Source organism: Equus caballus, chromosome 3 (genome assembly GCF_041296265.1).
Source record: "Equus caballus isolate H_3958 breed thoroughbred chromosome 3, TB-T2T, whole genome shotgun sequence".
Taxonomy (NCBI): Eukaryota; Metazoa; Chordata; class Mammalia; order Perissodactyla; family Equidae; genus Equus; species Equus caballus.
The window spans coordinates 84,595,449-84,617,473 of NC_091686.1; the positions used below are offsets into that span (position 1 = coordinate 84,595,449).

Consider the following 22,025-nt stretch of genomic DNA (forward strand, 5'->3'; position numbering starts at 1 on the left):
CACACCTGTGAAGAGTTTGTAATTCCCTGGTTTCGCCATTTCACCTGGCAGGGAACCAGGTCAGGTGCAAGGAAAAGATCAAGACCCTCAGAGGTGGTTGGTAGCAGAGCTGGGTCCAAACCGCAGTCCTGACACCTTACTCTCTCTTCTTGGGTTTCTGAAAATAACAGTGACACGGCCATGATTAAGGTGTGGCAAAGGAGGCACTCACCTTTGGGTGCAAAATTTAAGAGGGCGCCAAAAAACTCAGTAATCATGGTGAGTAATATTTTAATGCATTATTTTAAAAAATCAAAATTAATGCAAAAAAAATCCATGATGAACAAAAGGTTGAAATGTATTTAAATAAAGAGAGGATCAGTAGCTAAAGTTATGTCAAAATTATTTAAGATTATCATGTAGTCAAAAGAAATTGTCAAACATGGCAATTTTCTCAATTGAAAACAAGATAAATGAAGTGGTAAATTTTGAAAACTGTGTTAATGAACTTGCTTCCTTTACAGCTGGGAAAGTAAAACTAGAAAATTGTTTTTAGTATAAATAAAATATTTAAACTTAAAATGATATTGTAGGTTTTAGTATACCTACTTTCATGTTTCCCACATTTTTTCAACTACCTTAATGAGCTGCAAAAAAATTAACCGTTATAAAATACACAAAAACATGTATTTTGGAACACACATTTTCCTTTCTCCTCAAGGCTGCAACACGGCTCGGCACAGCATTAGTGGGATAAATGTCTGTTATTTACGAATGTTTTCAGTGGATTTTTCTGAATATGTTTCTCATAGGCTATGTAGGAATTTTCCATAAGCAAGGCTTTCGAGCAGAGGCCCCCCACCCCCATAAGGGGAGAACCCTAGGGGTCCAAGGTGACTAGTGCATCTCCTTGGACACTTTCCTTCTTGGACACTGTTCATCTTTTTTTTGAGTGGGTGGGCAGGAAGGGGTAAGGAGCATCTGGAACTGCGGGACTTCCAATTCATCCCACTGCCCCCTCATCAGCCGCCCTTGGTCTGTCACTATTTTAACTTTTTCACTTATTAGTGAGTTTCAGTGGAAGTTAATCAGTGTTTGTGCTCCAGGTGGGAAAAATTATCTCTGACTTGCCATTTGTCTAAATGGTTTCCGTTGCTCTTTTCTTGTGCTATTTATTTCGTTAGTACGTTTTAGGACAGCAAGATTTATCACAATATAGGAATGCTTACCAACAAATGGGAGAGCCCAAAATTCCCCAAATACCATTCATTCTCGGGGTTGGATTATACACTGCGGATTCTAACACAGAGCTGTTTAGTCATTGAGGACTTCCTTCTGTTTATAGAAATCCACCTAATGCCACTAAATATCTTAGCATTTCCTAAACCGTGTTCATAGCCCTTGTTTTTGTTTTTAAAAGCCCCTACTTTTCTACTTTATCACCCTTGATTTTTTTCTTCCTCTTTGGCCAAGAATTGCTTATAGCTTCCTCCAGGCCTCAGAGCAGTGTCTCCTGGCAACCCCCCTCCCCTCCCACCCCACTCCCCAGCCCACCCCCACTCCCGCCCTGCCGTGCCCCCCCAGCAGGACTGCCATAACAGCAGTGGCAGCTATTGCTACCAAGAAAGCTGATGCAGCCTCTGGCTCTGGGAGCAGTTACTCCCACTTCACTCTATTCTGGAGTTTAGGGGTTCCTTCTACCCATACGTTGTAGGAGGGACACTGATAAACTGGGGAGCTGGCGGAGGACAGTAGTCAGGCTCATAGAGTCTGGAAACCTGAAGGAAGGCCCGGTGAACCTGAGGCAGCTGAACCTGGGGGAGGACGTGGGGTCTGTCTTCAAATAATTAAAGAACATAAATTAGACATGCTCTAAATAGTTCCTAGGATAATACTGGCACCTATGGAGGGGATGAGTGAGTTGTAGAGAGCCAAATTTTTGCTCAATATATGGACGTTTCCTCCCTAATAGTTACAGCTATCCAAAGGCAGAATGATCTATTTTATAAAGAAATAAAGGCCTGTTTCACTTAAGGCTCCCTTGCAACCCAAACAGTCTATGGCAACAAAGTTTCATCTTTGTCTAGGTTAGAGTACCAACACAGGACACGCTGCCATTTGACTCCAAGGGTGGACTCTTGTTGATGATATGAAGTCCCATTACTATTGTTGCAAAACCGTGACTCACACAACTATTCAAGAGACGCTTTAGAGTCAAGTCTTGTCCTTTCAGTAGAAGGAAGATGTGAAATTGTTGGTGCAGCAGCCAAATGATATGTTTATCCATCACCTTTCCAGTGTAGTATATGGTTTATTCTAGTGACTTCATCAGATAGCCATTTTCTCTAAAGCCAGTGTGCATTTAAAGGAGAATTAGTGGGACAATAGCCCACCAGGGACCCCATTGTTCTGGTGGGTTATTTCACGCAGAAATTTTTCTACTTCCAAGCAGGCTGCATCCCACCCACCCCCCTGAAAAAAAGCTCTTGGATTGTTCAGCGCAGGTGACGGTATCCATATGACCTCCACTGACCCTCTTTGTTGTCAGCTGTGGAAGTTCAGAATTTGAAAGTTACACGGAGGAGCTTCTGGTCAGGTTTCAGGTGAGACCATAACCTGGCGGGAAAGGAAGCAGGGATTAAGGAGAGAGATGGCGATTTTTATTCTTCCTGACACTTCTCAGCACTACATTGTGTGGACTACACATATCTCTAAAAGTCACCTCAGGCTTCTATTCTACCCTCAATCAGAGCAGAGGGAGAAAGGAGGGTTCCTAAGCCACAATAGGGTCAGTTGTATCAAGGAAGGGTAAGATTTCCATCCCTGTCCTGATACACACACCCAAGGAGGAAATCACTTCCCTGCTCTTTTTCTCTCCAAACTGCAAAAAAGCCACAAAGCAGCTCTCTTTCCTTAGCTCAGCCACGGTTGGAAGTGCTGACAGCTGACACTTTGAGTAAACCTAAAGGGACTCAAAGCTGACAGGCCCTCTCGCTCACTTTTGCGGGAGAAAATAGTTGACCTTCCAAGACAATGATTTTTGGTAATTTCTTCTCAGTTCACAGCAAGGCACTTATATGTGCAAAGTCAGGATACATCAGACATGTTTATTAGATGCAAACTGGAAATAAGAAATGTCAGGTAAATTATATTTATCATATTTTTTGAAGTCTACCTAGTTCTTTCTTCAGAACCCAGACTGCTTGCTCAGTCAACTCTCTCCTAATCTGTGTCTATTCATGTAGGCTTTATTTAGTCTAAAGCAATGTGAGAAAATATATACAGCAGTGTTTATATTAATATGTCTTAAGAGTCTGGTTTACTCACATAGGGAAGTGCCAGGGAATTCAAATCGCTCTCAGAAAAAAAAGAAAAAAAAAAGAGAGAGAAAAGAAAAAAGAATTGGAGCTGGATCTAAAAGCTGCCGTTTTTGCTTGCCCATTCATCCATCCTGTCCCAGCCATTTCAGCAGTCAGGAAAGTCAAAGAATCTTTTTACTGAGAGATCTTGGAAAAACCTCCTTGCAATGGGGCCTAAGGAGATTTTAAACCTTCTAATTTCCTAGGACTTTTGTATTCGGTTAGTTACATTATTGGGATTCTGACTACTCATAATCAAGAGAGATGCTGGAGACAAAGGAGCAACATAGGAGCAGAAACTGGAGTGGCAGCGCCTTGCAGGTTTGTTTCTTTTTTGATGTGACTGGCGTGCCACACTTCAATTTCCTCTTCTTAAGCGAACAAAACAAAAAAACCTGAGGATTTGTGAGAATTAAATAGCATAATATGTACAAGGCCCTAGCGCTGTGCCTGGCACATGGTAAATGCTCAAAAGCTGTTAGCAGGGGTGCTGGCTCTGTGGCCGAGTGGTTAAGTTCATGCGCTTCACTGCAGGCAGCCCAGTGTTTCGTTGGTTCGAATCCTGGGTGCGGACATGGCACTGCTCATCAAGCCATGCCACAACTAGAAGGACCCACAATGAAGAATACACAACTATGTACTGGGGGACTTTGGGGAGAAAAAGGAAAAAAATAAAATCTTAAAAAAAAGCTGTTAGCAAAGAAAAAAAGGATTTTTCCAAACAGCCAGTCACCCAGAATAAAATACCTCCACTTTATTAGCACAGAATCCTAGAATTCTGTTTCTGAAAGGGGCTTTATGGTATCTAGTCTAGTGGTTTGCTTTTTTTTTTTTTTTTTACCTTAAGCCAGGGTTCTTTGAACAGAATATTATAAGGAACCTGATGTGTCAAAGAAAAAAAACTAGAGCCAGGCAAATCTCCACCCGTCCCTCCTTCCTTTCCTAGAAGACCCTGAGGCATCCACAGCTTCCAGAGCAGAGTTTGAAATCCAAAAGTCAAGTCCAACTCCACCATTCTACCAGTAAGGGAATGGCCCAGAAATGTGAAGTTGTGTTTTAGTGGTTAAGACCAGACCTACAACCTGCCTTCCTACCAGTTTCCAGCACAGCACATGAGAAAGAATTGACAGGACCAAAACACGTGGGAGTATTTGAGAAAACTCTTACAGAGAAACTTTAAAAGATCTAGAGCTTTAGTTCAAAATATGTGAACTTTCTTTTTCCTGTGGCAGATGGTAATCTTTTGAGTGGCCCCTTTCCATTTTCATGTCTATTTTTGAACTGTTTTTCATGCCACTGAAAGCATTTCCTGTTTCACTACCTTCTATCAGCCTTGAGGACAAATAGCAGCTGTGTAGGTTTCCATGAAGTTGGACTAGAAACAACTTCACCCCCTCTCTACCCTCCACCTTAGCCTTCTGTAGTCTCTTCTGATGCCAAATAAAATGCTATGATTTCTAAATGTTTTCACATTTGGGGCATTTTACTTCAACCTCTTGACCAGAGTGTTCTTTTAGGCATATTAGCTCAGTATAGAAATGTAAACATGAAGCTGATCCAATGAAAGTTTGAAGTCAATATATTTTCTTTTTGAGATAAGACTATGTTTGTCCAAACAACCTCAGACTTTATTTGGAATAGAAAAAAGATGTAACATGGTTTTGACGGCTGTGCTATTTCCAAATGTGGCTAGTTTCCTGTTGGGCTATTCACACGTCCTTATGTTCTTGTGGAAAGCTTAAGTCTTTCTGTTTACTTTCAGAAAAGAAGAAAGTTGAGTTGGGGGTTGGGGGATGCGGGATTCTTAATCATCACGAGAGTTGACTCAGTCTCCTGGCACATTCCTCTGCCTGCAGTGCTCTCCTGGGCTCCTAATGCTTGTGTTCATGTCCACCTTCCTTGGACTGGACACTCTGTGGGAGCAGGTGTGTGTCCTTCAATGTTCTCTCAAAGGTCTCCACACCCAACTCACTATCCAACTCAGAGTGGGTGCTCGAAAAATATTTATTGACTCATTATCCAAGAGACTTCTGAGATGTTAGTCAGGCCTGTTGAAAATGACCTTATTTTGGACTCCTATACCAAAGGAAAATACACAGTGTGATAGTATTCTACTGGCTTAAAATATATAGATATATAGTTGAATAAAAAAGGGCGATGAGAACAAAGCTGAAAGATTCCTTATATGGACTATAGCTTTCAGTTTCCAGGTCAGACTGGAGACAAAATGAATTCAGTCACACATACTTGTAAAAATAGTAGGTAATATTTATTGAGCTCTTACTATATGCCAGGTGCAAATCTAAGAGCTTCCTGTCTCATATCTCATTTAGTCCTCACCACAGTCCTAATTAGTAGACTTACCATTACCCCCATTTTACAGATATAGAAACAGAGGCTCAAATCATTGGTCCACAGTGGTGGTAGGATTTGAACGCAGGCAGTGTGGCTCCAGAGCCCGCTTAACCACTAAATGACTGGCTGAGTGGATGAAATGCATGCAGAAGGAAACAATGCTTTCACCATTGTTTCCTCAACAGCTCTTATTTCTTCTCAGGTGACTTAGGTGAAGACTGATGGTCCTACGTTTTCTGAATTTTGGAAAAAGTGGGGAAGGTAGATAAGAGACAGCCATCAGAGCACTAACTGTTTTTCTTTTTGTCCTGATCTGACAGAGAATTTTATAAATCACATTTATTTTATTAACAAGTTACAGTTCCTAGGGCATATTTCTCTTAAGTTACTCTGGGCATGTCCCAGAGTTTCCCCAGGGGATTTTTACCACACCTACATGAGGAGGTTAAAGGGAAACATTATTGCCCCTGGCATAGATGGTTAAACTGAGGAATGATGAGGCGAAGTTGCTTGGCCAAGGTTGTGTTAGTCACCAGAGGGCATTCACCCCTGGCCTTCTGAATCACAGCTCGGTTCATGTCCACTGGCAGCACTGCCTCACGGCCCTAACAAGTGGAGTCTTAGCTTCCTGTGAAAACAAAGATGAACCGTCTTGTTCTCTTTTAGGTTTGTGGGTGGCTCCTAGAAGATCTTGATTTGCTCCCAAAGGAATATTATTTTACTGGGTTTGTTTCCTGTCAAACTGTGCCCCCTGGTCAACCATGAACCAGCCAGACCCTGCCGATGACGCGGATCCCAGCCCTGCAGCCCTGTGTGTGGTGTGTGGCCAAGCCCACTCCCCTGAGGAAAACCACTTCTACACCTACACGAAAGATGTGGATGATGACCTCATATGCCACATCTGCCTGCAAGCTTTGCTCGACCCTCTGGACACTCCCTGTGGACATACCTACTGCACACTCTGCCTCACCAACTTCCTGGTGGAAAAGGACTTCTGCCCCGTGGATCGAAAGCCTCTAGTTCTGCAGCACTGCAGGAGGTCCAACATCCTGGTCCACAAGCTTCTCAACAAGCTGCTGGTGACCTGCCCGTTCGTGGAGCACTGCACTGAGGTGGTGCAGCGCTGTGACCTTGAACATCACTTTCAGACCAGGTAGGGCCTCCTCCTTGGCCAACCCTGAGGAGCCCTGCCCTCACAGGGGCAGCTGGAACTCACCTGTCTCCCAAGGGCGGGCTGTCCCCAGTGCCCTGGGTGCTCCACAAAATACCTTTTCCTCTATCTTCTCTGCAACTAATGAAAGGATTCAATCAAATTACGAAATGTTTTAGGTATTGATGGCCGTGGTTCCGTGTGAAGAAAGAGCACGTGGTAGAGTTGTATTGTGTATGTGTGTGTTTACAGGGTTTTTTTTTTATGGTGGTAAAATATACATAACATAAAATTTATCATTTTAGCCATTTTTAAGTGTATCTTTCAGTGGCATTAAGTACATTCACATTGTTGTGAAACCATCACCAGAACTTTTTTCATCTTCTAGAACTGAAACTCTGTACCCATTCAACAGTTACTCCCCATTTCCCCCACCCCTAGCCCCTGACACCCACCATTGTACTTTCTGTCTCTATGAGTTTGACTGCTCTAGGAACCTCGTATAAGAGAAGTCATTCACTCTTTGCCCTTTTGTGACTGGCTTATTTCATATGTGCGCATTTAAAACGTGAAAGATACTGGAAAGATCTGATGAGCAGCTTCTCTGAGGCCCATGGTCCCCAAAAATATTTCCCGGTGGGCATTGCTTGTCTTTTCACCTATGAAAAAAATATCTCCCAATTTGACCCATGATTATTAGAATTTCCTCTGTATGGGAATTGAGAAATTCGTCCTCCTCCTATTCTTTGAGGAGATGAGGGGTATTTTAAACTAGATTTTAAAAGGAGAAATTTAGAAAACTTTTATCCTTCAAATGACTTATTATACTAAGTTTTCGGTCAAGGTACGCACTTTGGCAGTGGAAGGAAGGTGTGACCGTGTCTCCTGGTGGCCAACATCGCTTGTTCACCTGTCTGACTCTTATTTTGTCCACTTACATTGTCATGTGCTTGGGCATTCCTATGTGGATGGCCTCAGGGGCGGTCCTGCGTCTTGTTCCACATGAGGTACTCTCTTGGAACATTTAAGGTGCTTAACAAAGGGTGAGCAGTAATACCACAATTATGTCGTAAGAGGAAATTTGAAAGCTGGTGTTTTTCTTGGTTTCCATCATGACAAGGACAAGAGGCAGGTGCAGGTGTTCTTTCTAAAGGTCACCTATCTCAGGTTGTGAATCTGAGTCTTTGTCTTTGGGGACATGCAGATTCTCTAACATGGAAGGTTGCATCCAAAGCAACGGGCTGGGTGTAATGCTTAGCACGTTTTCCATACTGATTATGTCTGTGAACTCATTTTTCTCCCCAAGATGTTGAGCCAAATGCATCTAACTCGGGTTTGTGGGTTGTCTCTGACCCTCTGTTGTTGTTGGTATTTAGGATGCCCCTCTTCTCTGATTGCCTGGAAGGCGGGGTGGCCAGAGGAGAACGGGGTAAGGGAGTCTATTTGTGACCTTTGCTGAAGCTTTTACCCAGGTAGGAGAGGCGTGGTCTGGAGGAAAGTCATTGAGGGTCAAAGTCAAAGGTGAGATAGGTGCTGACAGGGGCTGGTGCAGAGCCAGGGCCACGACTGGGCCACACTGGGTAGGGGAGGTGAGGAGCATGAGGAGCAGAAATGGCTGTGGTAGAGCTCCCTCCACACACCACATCCTCATGTTCCTGCCATGTTGCAATCTATTCATTTGTGCTTGGGAGATGTATTAGTTTCCTATTGCTGCTATAACAAATGACCACAAACTTACTGGCTTAAAACTATGCAAATGCATTATCTTACAGTTCTGAGGGTTAAAAGTCCACTATAGGTCTCACAAGACTAACATCAAGGTGTTGGGAGGGCTTGTGGCCCATTTCTCCATCGTCACAGCGAGCAGCGTATAATCTGCTAGTATCTTCCCCCTCCCCCGCCTCTGCTTCCATTGTCTCCTTCTGTGCTTCTGATCCTCCTGCCTCCCTCTTGTAAGATGCTTGTGATTACCTTGGATCCACTTAGTGGATCCACCTGGATAACCCAGGATTATTTCCTCATCTCAAGATCCTTAACTTAGTCACGTCTGCAAATCCCTTTTGCCAGGTAAGGTTCTTAGGTTCTGAGGTGGACATCTTTGGGGGAGGGGTGATTATTCTGCCCACCACGGGAGTTTCACGGGGGAGAGGTAAGACAGGAGAGAGAGAAGGAAAGAAGTGGAGGTGTTTTCTGGAAAGAAAGTGAAAGCAGCAGTTCCTCCTCATCCTCTCATGAAGAACTCACTTGGAGCCACGAATATCCCCTAAATAGAGGGATAAGATGGCACACGGATCTGAGGGTGAGGCCAGAACAGAAGTAGGGCAGGGGAAGGGCTGGGAAGAGGCCCTTGGGGACTATGGGGTCTCCAGGAGAGAGATGACACAGCGCACCTCACCTGCACGCCACGGGAATTTCATTCACTGGCCCATGCAGGCTGTGTGACCCACACACCTCAAGGAAGCCGGGGATAAAGCCTTGAAGCAGACTCTGCTGATGATGATGTGCACATTTGAAAAACAACAGTGAGGAAAGAACCCAAAATGAATTGAAATCACCTCTCTGAGCTGTGGCCTGAGAGTCCTTCACAGGCACCCATCAGCAGCTCTCTGTGAGGGGGAAAGCTCCCACATAAAGGAGGTGTTGGACTTGATCTTGAGCCTCTCCACACTTCAGCTTCCTAAGTAGGTTGAAACCAACATTTCCAAAAATATGTTGTATATGTTAATCATCCAATGCTTAATATACACTTCCTCTCCTCCCCACCCCTGGGCATTTTATTGGCAAGGATTAAGAATTTGGAGCTGTCCAGAGCCTGACTCCAGAGCCCTCTTGGGCCTTGTGCCTGGGCCAGTAGACCACCTCTTGCTCCCCTCAGAAGGGATATGAAGATTAAGAAGGTACTACCTCTGGAGTCCCTTGAACTGGGAAAACTAAGAGGTTCCCAGGAGGCGAGTGTTTTCCTTACATTTCTAGATGAGGCCTCCGGGTTGGTGGCTGCTTGTATGGGAGTGTTGTCATACGTTTGTACTAGAAGATAGCTTTGTTTATACGTTTCACATCTCAGCTTCAGCATTTAAAAATGTAATGAGTTAGGGGCTGGCCCCGTGGCCAAGTGGTTAAGTTTGCGCACTCCGCTGCAAGCGGCCCAGTGTTTCGTTGGTTCAAATCCTGGGCGCGGACATGGCACTGCTCATCAAACCACGCTGAGGCAGCGTCCCACATGCCACAACTATAGGGACCCACAACGAAGAATATACAACTATGTACTGAGGGGCTTTGGGGAGAAAAAGGAAAAAATAAAATCTTTAAAAAAAAAAAAATGTAATGAGTTAAAAAAATTCTTTGGCTGATGGCACTTTAATGAATATAATCTGGGCAAGCTGAGAGTCTACCTAGTATAGAAAATGTAACCATAATTCTGGTTGAAAACTGCCATGCGACTGACATGGATCCACACACTCCCTTCCAGTGGGTCCTAGAGAGCTAACAGTCCTGTGCTTCGTGGCTAACTCCACACTAAGGTTTCTCCACCTGTAAAATGGGAATTTATTTCAGGTGACTCCTTGAATGCAAAGCTCTAGCAGAAGCACATTTAGAATGTTTCCATTATCCATTTAGAAAAGAACGTGTGTTAGAGAAATATTTTGCCCCTCAGCCAAGGTCTCTGTTCATAGCCTGTCCATAGGGTCATGCTAATAATAACAGTAGACCTGAGTCAGGGATGCTGCTGTTTTCTCCAGAATTCAGGTCATTTGTAAACATTGTTATCTTACTACTCCAGACCCTGAGCTGAATGTAAATCCTTAAGCAAAATGTTTAGGACCAACTGTGGGTAGGCATGACTGGCTGGACCAGCAAGTACTTGGACAACTGTTTCTGACTTCAGACTAGAAAGCTCTTCTATGGGAGTAAATCTGAGCATGTAACTAATGTTTGGAATCTTCTGGCTAATTCTGTTGACTTCTGCCCTCTTAAATACTTGCAGACTTCCATCACCTTGGTGTACTAGAAAGAATCCTCACAGGAGTGAGGGGCTTGTCGAGTCAAATGGCAGCCTTCCTAACCAAGAGACATTATGAGAAGACATAGCCAGGTGCTACAGAGGGCCAATCCACGCCTCTCTGTTGACCATCGCTGAGAGGGTGTGGGGAGGCAAAGCTTTCACTTCCTTGATCCTGAGTGGGAGTTATCTTAGGCTCAAGATTACATCTTCATTATGTAATATCATCATCTGCATATATAATATTTATTGTGGATCCACAATAGGCCAAGCCCTGAGTGAAAGAAAAATCTATACCAGCCGTGATTTCTGCCTCTGAGGAAATGACCTTCTAAAGGTAAAGGAGAGAGGCTGAAATCACACGCACATTGAGTTATTTCATAGGACCTGTGACTTTGCCCTTTAGTTTCTCTCTTATGGAAGATAATAAACATGGGAGATAATAAAGCTGATCCTTCTTAAGTATTGACTAGCATTAAGAAAGAGATCATTGTTCAATGTTTTGAAAACAGCCCCAGGAGAAAATGTGTTGTAATTGGCACACCTGACGGAAGGCTGTCTGGGGTTATTTTCTTGATTAACTTTGCATCCAGTGTCCTGGGAGTTTCTTCTCCAAAGACCTATGCTGGAGCCTCTCTTGACCTTTACTTCTATCGGGGGCCTTTTTCTGTAGTATATTCAGGACAGCACAGGCTCAGCCAGCTGTCTACCGTGCTTAGAAGGTTTTACTGCCAGAGCACAGGTCTAGGCAAGTATTACCTTCTGGAAAGGTGGGTAGGTTACAAGTCATGTTGGTCATTTCAGCCTGGCTCAACAGCCCCACTATAACTGTGCTTTGACAGACATCCTTCATGTGACTTTCCAACCCTGAACCCAACTTTTTCCCAGCCCCTCCCTGGCCAAGAGCCTCTTTGTACCTCTCCTGGGCATGGAAGAAATGAGGCAATTTTTCTGCATCACTTTTTGAGAGAACCATTGAGTTTCTATCAGATTATGCTCCAAGCAATTCTTTAAGGAAAGAACATTCTCCTAGGCACTCATTCCCAGAAATCTTTCTTACCTGTTTCCTTTCTTCCTGGACATTTATTATTCATCTGTGTAAGTGTTCAGCCCCTGCCATGGCTCTTGTAAAATGTGAAGTCCTATTTTGCTAGTATGCCTCTGATAGAGAAAGATTGGTCCAAAAAGTTGACTCTTTAACTGAGTTGAATTCTCTTTCATTCAATAAATATTTACGGAGAATCTCCTGTGTTCTAGGCACTTGATGAGGATGCGATAGAGAACAAGACCAGTAGAATGTCTGCTTTCAAGGAGTTCCCTGTTTAGTGGCGAGAAAAGAGAGAGAAAACAGGAGGTGATAGATGATGTCTGAGATGACATCAGGGATAAATAGGACTTACACAGGCAAAGCCCGAGGGCAAGGATTAGGGTTAGGGCTGTTTACTGACAAGGAAGCTACAGAGCAATCCACAAGCATTTAAAGGTGGGATTTTATTCCTAAGGGATTGTATTAGTTAGTATCACATCTAATGGCAGGTAATAGAAAATTCAAGTTACATTGGTTTAACTATGTAAAAGTTTTCTTTTTCTCATTTAACACAAAGTCTGGGGATAGGAAGTCCACATCTAGTATGATGCTGCCATGATGCCATCAGGAATCCAGGCTCTTTCTGCTCTTCAGATTAGCTTTCATCCTCAAGTTTGTCACATCTTGGTCTCAAGATGGCTCCTCAAACACCAGCATCATGTCCAAGTTCCAGGTAGAAAGAACCAGGTAGGAAGAACCAGGCAGGAGGCGCAAAATACAATGTACAAACTGAGACTCCCGCCTTAAAGAGCTTTCTGGGATGCCTCATCCAGTAATTACTGCTTAGACCTCAGTGGTGAGTGTAATGTTACGTGGCCATCCGTCTGCGAGAGAGGCTACGTGCATGACCACCATGGACAAAACCTGGGTTGTGTGCAAAGGAAGAAGAGGAGATTAGATGTTGAATAGGCAGCCAGCAGTTTTTGCAATAGTTACATAAGCTACAACAAAAAACAATACCTTTGTTTTTATATTGCATTCATATCCGTTAATGAATTTTATCCTCTTGAAATGCAAGAAGGTGAAAGGGCAGACATCCTTCTTTTTCCATAGAGACTTGAGAAGCAATGTGATGTGTCCAAGATTATCAGAAATACAGTACAGCATCCTAGGCATCCTGCAGCCTCTGTTCTACGCCGTGCTGCTCATGAGTTATGAGCTCTCCAGTAGATCCTGGGCATTGGACAAAGGGCCTGTTCCAGGCCTTGGAAGCTCCATATTCAGGAAAAGTCTGTAACATGTCTTGTCCCTAATAATGCAGGAGGAAAGAAAGGACAAGATGAGAATAACAAAGGTTTTTGGAGATAGATGCTAAGCTGCCAGCTAGGCTCATTCACTATTATTAGAAGTTATTAATAACCGTATTTACAACAATAGCTAACACTCATTTATAACACTCATTTATAGGCATTATCTCATTCCACCTGCATAACAACACTATAAGCTAAGCACTATTGTTATTGTCTTTCTTTTACAGAGGAGGATATGGAAGTTCAGAGAGGTTAAGCAACATGCCCAGTGTCACGCAGCTAGTATGGAGCAGAGCTAGGGTTCGTCCTCAAGCCTGTTTGACTCCAGCATCTAAATATCAAACCTAACTTCCTTTTTATGGCTCTTCACTAGCTCTGACTTACTCTTGCACACCAGACCTAAGGGAGTGGAGTTCAAATTAGGGTCTCAACAAAATTATAAGTTAATACATGTCATGCTTTATCAAGGTATCTTATCTTGGATCCAAGCTGGAGAATTTATATCTGTGCATTGTAAGGATCTACTGTGTTTAAACTTTTTTAGCTCTGCCTCAGGTAAATGCAGATCTCTGCTGCCAAATTCCCACTTACTGCAGGGCTCATCGCAGTGGGTCTCATCCTGTCGATTTTTCTCTGATCTTTTCCTATCAAGTGTAGTTTGCTGTAATTGCTTGGTTGTCATTAATGTAACTATCGCTTTGAGCCATTTCTATTCAGATTTAGGCTTTGAGCTGGCAAAATGGATTTTAATCTTCTTAAATATGGGGAGGAGGGGAGGTGTCCCAGGGGCTTCTGTGGCTTTCCAGAGCTTAGATGTGTAAAGAAGTCCTAATGTTAAGACAGATGTACAGTCTGGAACCACAGATCTTAGAACCAGAAGCGATGATGTGGTTCAGCCTCTCCTGGACCAGGCAGATAAGGCGTTCTTCGCTCCATTTCAAAGATGAGATGACAGAGGCTCGGGAGCTTAGCTGAAATGCCCAGGGTCCTACAGCCAGTGCCGGAGCTTAATTCAATTACTCAGGGGAGAAGGAGGAAGGGAGTGACTCTTCCTCACAAAACTGGAGCCTATACATGGTTTGGACAAACTTTATGTCTGTCTATCAAGGCTCTTTGTTATTCTCAAAGAAAATGACACAGCCTATTCTTATACAGGAACTATTTTCAAAGTTAGCAAGGAGACTATCATTTCTCTTACATCTGTCGGTGTAGTCAGGACCATGATGGGTAAAATATCTTAAATGCATATTCTAAATACACATTAAAGGTGGAGTTGGTTCATATTTAACACTCCGTGTTGCAATGTCTGAAGGCTCTCTTTGAGCTCCAATCTCCAGGCTGTGTTCCAAAGATGCTAATTGCTTACAGTGTCTTCCTCCAGCAAGCTGTCGGACAGCTTTTGATTATTTGCTTATTCACCCTACGGGCTCTGATTGTGCCATGCTCATGCCCTCTTCTAACGCAGTTCAGCTTCCAGCCCATCTGCTCCTGGCCAGTGATGTAAATGTACCAGCTGCTTCCCAAGAACCAGTCGGCATCCTGCAGGAGGGGGCAGGTCCTTTTCCCCGGCATCAGCCTGTCTGCTCTCTGCCTAAGCCCTCCCGCCAACCATGGTGGGTCCCTGCCTTCTCATATCTCCCCGTCTGAGAATCAAAGAGTGCAATCCTCTTACAGACCCGTGATTTATCAGCGTGGCTCCCTCTAAGGGCGCTAAGTCAGATTCCTTATGATCTGCTGATTGTGGGAACATGGCAAGGTCTGTTTAAAGGGGCTTGGCTAGGCTGGGCCCCTGCGGCTGACAGAGAGAAAGTGGCTGGGAAGAAAGCAGCACCCTGCTTGGAAAATGAAGGCGCTTCTGCTGCTGGTCCTCCCCTGGCTCAGCCCTGCCAATTACATTGACAATGTGGGCAACCTCCACTTCCTGTACTCAGAACTGTGAGTCGCCTCTGACTGTGCCTGCCTGGGTTCGCGTGTCGGGTCTGGTGGGGGTGGAACCGGAGTCAGTTCCCTGGCCGGTATGTCTGTTTAGAGGAATAAATTCCACATACACGAGATGCCCTTGGACCAAACACTTTGCCAGCAGCTTAAAGCAGCGTGCTTAGCTGCTGTGACTTAGCAAAAAAACACCATCTTACTGATGGGGTGTTTTACCAGCAAGGCATTCTTTTCCTATGTCTATGCCAACACTGCTTTTTAAATTTCTTTTTGTACTCTGCTTTTTCTCAGTAGATGTGTCTTCTCTTCCTTCCATAAATAGAACCAAAGAATAGTTAAGAACAGAGCCTGCGTGCACAGATCTGCAGCCTCTGTCAGGCATTTCTCACTGCAAGCAGACATCTCCCTTTATTGAAAGGGTCGGTCTCCATACCTGAAAACACATATAGTTTCAGTATAGGGGAAAGATAACCCTATGTGTAAAAAATATATGTCCATTTTATTTTTGATTTTTAAAGATGGGAAAGCAGAAAGAACTGTGCAATGAGCACCTGTATTCCTATCACCTAGATTTAATGATTAACATTTTGTCACATTTGCCTCATTTATTTTTCACTGAAGTAGTTTGAAGTAAATTGTAGTCATCATGACAGTTCTCCCCTAAATATTTCACTCTGCATCTCTAAAAAAGAAAGGCATTTTCCTACATGCCCTCTGTCCATTTTATAACAGGAAATGACTCACGTCTCCCACCTCTACAGTGATATTTTTCTGGCTCCTTTTGTTATTAAGCTTTGAAAGAGGATTGTAGCTTGATGTGAAGAGCTTCTAGCAATCATATAAAAAGTGCTGCTGGGTGTGCCTCAGTGTTTGGAGCATTTACAAAAATGTATGCCTCCTTACTAAGCGGACAGGTAAAAATAGCAAGAGTTGGCTTGTGTGCAAATTACAGTCAATGGGCAAATGGAAAGAGGGCCTCTAGAGTTCATAGAGCCCAGACTAGAAAAGCTCAGCTGGTCGTATACCCGCAGGAATATGTGGTGATAACGAGGGCCTCTTTTATAATTAGCTGGACTAACCAATTTGTCCAGCACAATAGATGCTCTATAAATGCTTGATAAGTAGAGGCAGGAACAAATGACCTAGATCCTTGGAGGCAGGTCATTCATTTTGAGGACTCTACATTTCAGGATTATCTTATCCTTATCCTACCTTATTGGAATGGAACCCCAGTCTACCTTAGATAAGAAGGTTGAAAGAGAAAGTATCTGGCTTAAGCCAGAATAGTGAGCATCTCTAGGGTAATAATGACATTGTGGAAGATTTTCTGGAACAATAGATGATGGCAGAACTCATTGGCATTGTGAAAAGTCCTCTTCCTCTCTCCCGATGGATGCTGAAGTTGGTATCTCTGAAATCTAGTGCAAAGCATTCCTCCCCCTACCCTCGCCACCCCCACCCTCGCCACCCCCATCTGCTATCCTCATTGGTTGCTGTGGTCGTTTCCGAGGGCTGCTGTAACAAATTACCACGCATTTGGTGGCTTAGAACAACAGAAATTTATTCTCAGTCAGTTCTGGAGCCCAGAAGCTTGAAATCAATGTGTTGACAGGGCCACACTCGCTGGGAAGGCTCGCGGGGAGAATCTTTCCTTGCTGCTTCCAATTTCTGGTGACTGCAGGCTTTCCTCAGCTTGTGGCTGCATATCTCCAATCTCTCCCTCCATCTTCACCTGGCCTTCCACTGTGTGTCCTCTCTAATTCCATCTTTGTCTCCTCCTCTTCTTACAATGACACGTCATTGGATTTAGGGCCCACCCAGATAATCCAGGATGATCTCGTTTTGAGAGCCTTAGCTTAACTGCATCTGTAAGACTCTGTTTTTCAAATAAGGTCACATTCACGTGTTCTGGGTGGACATATCTTTTGGGGGCCACCGTTCAACCCACTGCAGATGCTATTGAGGATGCTTTCCATTGAGTTACTGTCAATTTTATAGCGTAATTGAAGGAAGGCTCTTCATACTGGCTTACTGTTTCCTTTTCTATGACCATGTGAATCAAAGGGAACTTTCTTGTTGAATAACTGAGTGGATGCAAGGAGGCCATTCTTTCCAAAATGTAAAGCAATCCAAGAAGCATGATGCCAGGAAATTGCCAGTACAGTCTTCCCAAACTAATTTGACAGAACTTTCTGGGAAGCTTCTAGTTGCTGAGGATGCTTTATGAGAGAAGTCTGTGCAGCTCTTACCTGACGCTACTAGTGATAATGGAACGAGTCAGTGAATTCATATCACAGTTCAGTACTGTGGCCTGTGCCCTAAGGAATACAGGTAGTAAGAAATCAGGCACAGTACCCGCTCTCAAGGAGTTGGGAATCTAATTGAGAAGATGAAATTTATACCAATAAGAAATATAAACAAAGATCCAAGGCATAAGGGGGTAAGTCTTTAAAAAGTAGGGTAGGTAATAAGTTGAGAGGAAGTGGAGATTGTCCACTTCAGTGAAATTGGTCAGGGAAAGCTAGAGAAGTTGAAGGTTTGAGCTGGATTTTGAAGTCATTAGGGAGGAACTAGGCAGAATCAGAGATGGAAAAAAAGAGCATTTCAGGCAGTGTAAATAGCACTGGCAGAAAGGATGGGAGGTGGCTGTGCTTGTCACTAAAGCTTTGAAAAATAGCAATTGAGAGCAGTAAATGGGACTGTGGGGTCCATCAAGCATTCTTGGGAGCAAGGGCAGTGGGGTGGTGGCTGGATGTCCCTGGATAAAGAGACCCTCCTCTCACTACCGTAGGCAGCTGGGATCGTGAGGCGGGCAGAGCTGCGTGGACTCAGTGAGAAGGGCTGAGAAGCCGGGCGTCCTCCTGCTACCCTAGTCTGAGCTCTGACATCCTGGTCTTGGAGGAAGCTTGCCCTGTGTCCCCTGTGCTTCCTTTTCCTCTGTAACACCAAGGTTCTCTTAGGCTGCGTCCTGTTCCCTCAGGGCCCAGCTAGAAAACCAGAACTAATCCAGTAAACAGAGTCGAATTGAGCATGTGGCCCAGGGGCCTCAAACTCAGGCCCACAGGAACCAGGCAGGAGTTACTTAGGCATGAGAATCGTTCAAGTATAAGACAAAAAGAAGTGATCAACTCGCTCAGCTGTGGAGAATATATGTTTATATATTTTCCTGGTTAGGATTTATGTATATATAATGTCTAAAGGCATTCAAATTGAATTTAACATAAAGTAAAATAAAAACACTTTGTCCAATCCAGCAGATCACTCCTGCCTGCCTCGTTTGGCCCTGAGGACCAATAGTTTATGACCCTGGGCAGCTCCTTTAAACATGTCCAATGTCTCCTGGAGCCTTGACCTGGAGGAGAGTGAATTCCACAGGAGAAGCCTAAAACCAGAGGATTTGGTGTGGGGTCCCAATCCACAGGTTAGGGGTAGGGAGTCCAGGATTGCTCCCGGGTCTGCAAAGAGCATGCCAAAAGGACAATGCTTTCTTCCTCCATGAGCCCTCACCCCTAGACTCGCATGAACTCGCTGAATTTCCTAGACCCCAAAGGGAATTTAGGAAATAGACTTTCAGTCTCATGGGCATGAGCATGGATACAGCCTTCCCATCTTTCTGGGACTATTTACAGCCCCACACACGAGGAGACTTGTAGGTAAAGGCCTCAGAGCAGTATGGATTCTGAGGACTGCCTCACCAGAATTGGGGGCTGGGTTTGTTTTTTAAAATGCAGATTCTTGGGCTCTAAATAAAACCTATTAAAAAGCTCTGGTGGGGGGCATCCAATTCAATTCTTAAGGTTCCCCCAGGTGATTCTTATGGGCACTATCATTTAAGAACCCTTGGATCCAGCTCGGATGTCAGCTTGCCCTGACTTCCCCTGTGGAAAGTCATCACTCTGTTCCCTGCATCTCCTCTGTGCTGGGCATCCTTGGCAGCTTTGGGGTCTGTCTCTACCTGATGAGTCCTTGGAGAGCTTGAGAGATGCTATTCCCTGTATGCCCAGCTTCTGCACAGTTCAGACTTGAGTTGAACTGAATAAAATGAATGTGCCTCATATCTTGGCCAGTTCCTACACATTGTGAGCTGTGATAAAGAAGTCTCTGGTTTGGTTTCCATGGAAAGCAGTATTGATCCCGCTCATAATGATGCCAGCTAGCCTCATCCCAGGTGTTGCAGGAAGCAGCCCCATGCTTGAATAACTGAGATGGCCACTGCCCTGGTCAGTGAACTCCTGTGGCTTTTGTAACATTTCTTTCAGTATTTTATTTAGCCAGGATCTCAGGGAAAATCCTTAGATTTTAGTGGGGTGGTAAGAAGTATTTTATGGTACACACCCAACTCTTAAAAGTCATTTACAGAAAATCAAAAAGTTTTGTCATCTTTCCTCCACCATTAAAATTTCTAGCTGCAGGGCTGGCCCCGTGGCCGAGTGGTTAAGTTCACATGCTCCGCTGCAGCTGGCCCAGTGTTTCGTTGGTTCGAATCCTGGGCGCGGACATGGCACTGCTCGTCAGGCCATGCTGAGGCAGCGTCCCACATGCCACAACTAGAAGGACCCACCACAAAGAATATACAACTATGTACTGGGGGGCTTTGGGGAGAAAAAGGAGGAAAAAAAAAATTTCTAGCTCCTAGAACCACTGAAAATACTTCTCACTTTTGTATCCTATTCTGGTGGATGCTGTGTTCACGCCCGTGGCATTCCGAGTCTGAGTTTTGAGTATGTGCAGTAAGTTGAAGGCCTACTTTTCAAAGTAGATACCTACCCTTTGTTTTAGAGACACAGTTATCAATAAGACAGGCAGGCATGGTCACTGGAGGATGACAGGTCCCTAAAGCTAGTGCTACTGCCATAGCTGTGTGACTTCTCAGGAAGTCAGGAAATGTTGGCTCTCTTTCTAGATTATGCTCAAACAAAGAGTTTTGGTTTGTAAGTGGCATCACTATGAACAGTATTCATGCCAGTATCTGCAGAGAGAAATTACACTTTACCCCCTGGCCCCCGTAGAGATAGTGGGTCTAAGTGAGGAAAGCTTATTCTCACTGGAGTTTTGTGCTCAGGAAATGAAAATGAGTGACTCCGATTTTGCAACTTGAGTCATTTAGGGCTATGGAAGGATGAGGTCTCCTGGAGAAACTGCCAAGATCAGCAGGAGTTATGAGGCAGCCCTGTGTGTGTCCTTCCTGGGAAGCCCAGACGTCAGAGATGCAGAACACCCACCAAGTGTCTTAGGTCCAAGGACACCAGCCACCCACCACCTCCCCAGCAGAAGTTTCTCAAACCAACGTACAAAACACGCCTGACAAATGGCACTGTCTTCCTGCAGCGAGAACATTTTCACTTTGGGGCCCAGAGGCCAAAGAGAGCCTTCAGTCACCCCCAGCTGGGCATCCCAGGCTTTCAAGTGAGACGATTGCTTGCCTTAGTTTTGTATGTCGCTCTTGTTAGAACCTGGTCAGCTTCTCAATTGCCCCTTCTCTAGGCCAAGGCCATGCAGAAGCACTCATCTTAGTAACTGCTTTTTCTCCCTGCTGACTTCAGCAGACTTGGGCCAGGTGTTGGGCTATGAACTACATAACCCTGGGGGAGCATCTTTTTTAAAAGCTTTGCCGTAAATGGAGATCCACGTGAGGCACGTCTAGATAGTCACAGTTGGATTCTTTCTTGGGTGAATGAGGAGGGAGGGGGATGAGCACAGCGGGATTACCTCAGCATCCATTTCCTCCTCACTTCATTTTCACTGTGTTAACTACTCCCAACACTTTCCAAGTTTAAACCAACAGAGTGAGCTCTATGGTTTTGCCAGTAAACGTTTTCCAAGTTGAGTTTCAAAGAATTTTTCTTCTTCATCAAAACTGAAAAGAAAAAAAAAATGCCACTGATCTGGATTTTTTTTTTGCCATATGTTTTGAGAATCTGAAGCTGAGTTTGGATTAGGACCTGGAAGGAAGGAGGCAGAGTTTAGAGGAAATGGAGTGAAGTGGAGAAATTGTATTCCAACAGAGAGGAACAAGGTCCAGTCCGGAGGAGCAAAGCCAGGACTCATTTGGGGTCAGTGACTCTCTCAATGTCTTTTGAAGCATGGCAGAGCAGCACGTTTAATAAGGCCTTTTTCCTTACGTCTTTAAACTTGTGTATCTGGAAGGAAATTGAAGCCGCATGTTCCTGATTCATTTACACTTAACTCATCAAAATGTTGCTTTGTAATGATTCTTTGATGCCCAAAGAGCATAGTGACCCTGTTTAATGGTCTTATTGTTTTCTCCTTAAGAATCAGCGAACTCTCTTTTGCCAGCAGGAAAGCAACTCCAGTACAAACCGTTTGGCTTTCTGGTCTAAAATGCAGAAGCCAGGAGTTTCAAAATACGACTCTGGTGCTTGGCAAATTGTGTTTGCCTTTCTTTGGATCACGTGACTATGTCAGGTGGGAGAAAGGCAAAGTAGGGATTTCTTTAACAGGATATCAGAAGCCTCACTGATCGTTTCATATTTGGTCCATTTTTCTTCATTTTAGCTTTAATAGAAATCTCAAACAATGTAAAAGTAGAGAGAAGAGTAATATGAACCCCCACGCGCCCCACTACCCATCTTCAACAATTATCAATTCATGGATATCTTGTTTCATCTATACCCTCCTTGAATTGTTTTGAACCAAATCTCAAATATCATAGTTCACCTGCAAATGTTTTAGTATTTATCTCTAAAGGATAAGTTTTCTTTTTTTTTTTTTATTGAGTTATTGATAGGTTACAATCTTGTGAAATTTCAATTGTACATTAATGTTTGTCAGTCATGTTGTAGGTGCACCACTTCACCCTTTGTGCCCACCCCCCACCCCACCTTTCCCCTGGTATCCACTAAACTGTTCTTGGTCCATAGTTTTAAATTCCTCATATGAGTGGAGTCAT

The 22,025-nt window shown here is 44.0% G+C and overlaps 1 protein-coding gene across 12 annotated transcripts in view; it reads left to right on the forward strand.

Moving 5' to 3' along the window:
- The window catches only part of LNX1 (ligand of numb-protein X 1), a 178,438-nt gene that overhangs the window by 73,549 nt on the left and 82,864 nt on the right, over positions 1-22,025 (forward strand). For 7 of the 12 annotated variants that reach the window (XM_014738637.3, XM_001493566.5, XM_070263821.1 and 4 more), the window contains one exon: positions 6,360-6,846. In XM_014738637.3, the coding sequence (XP_014594123.1) occupies positions 6,455-6,846 (392 nt within the window). In that variant the 5' untranslated portion in view covers positions 6,360-6,454. Of the gene's footprint in view, positions 1-2,431; positions 2,583-6,359; positions 6,847-14,605; positions 15,116-22,025 lie in introns of those variants that run through there. The other 5 variants (XM_070263824.1, XM_070263822.1, XM_070263825.1 and 2 more) reach the window with 3 other exon arrangements.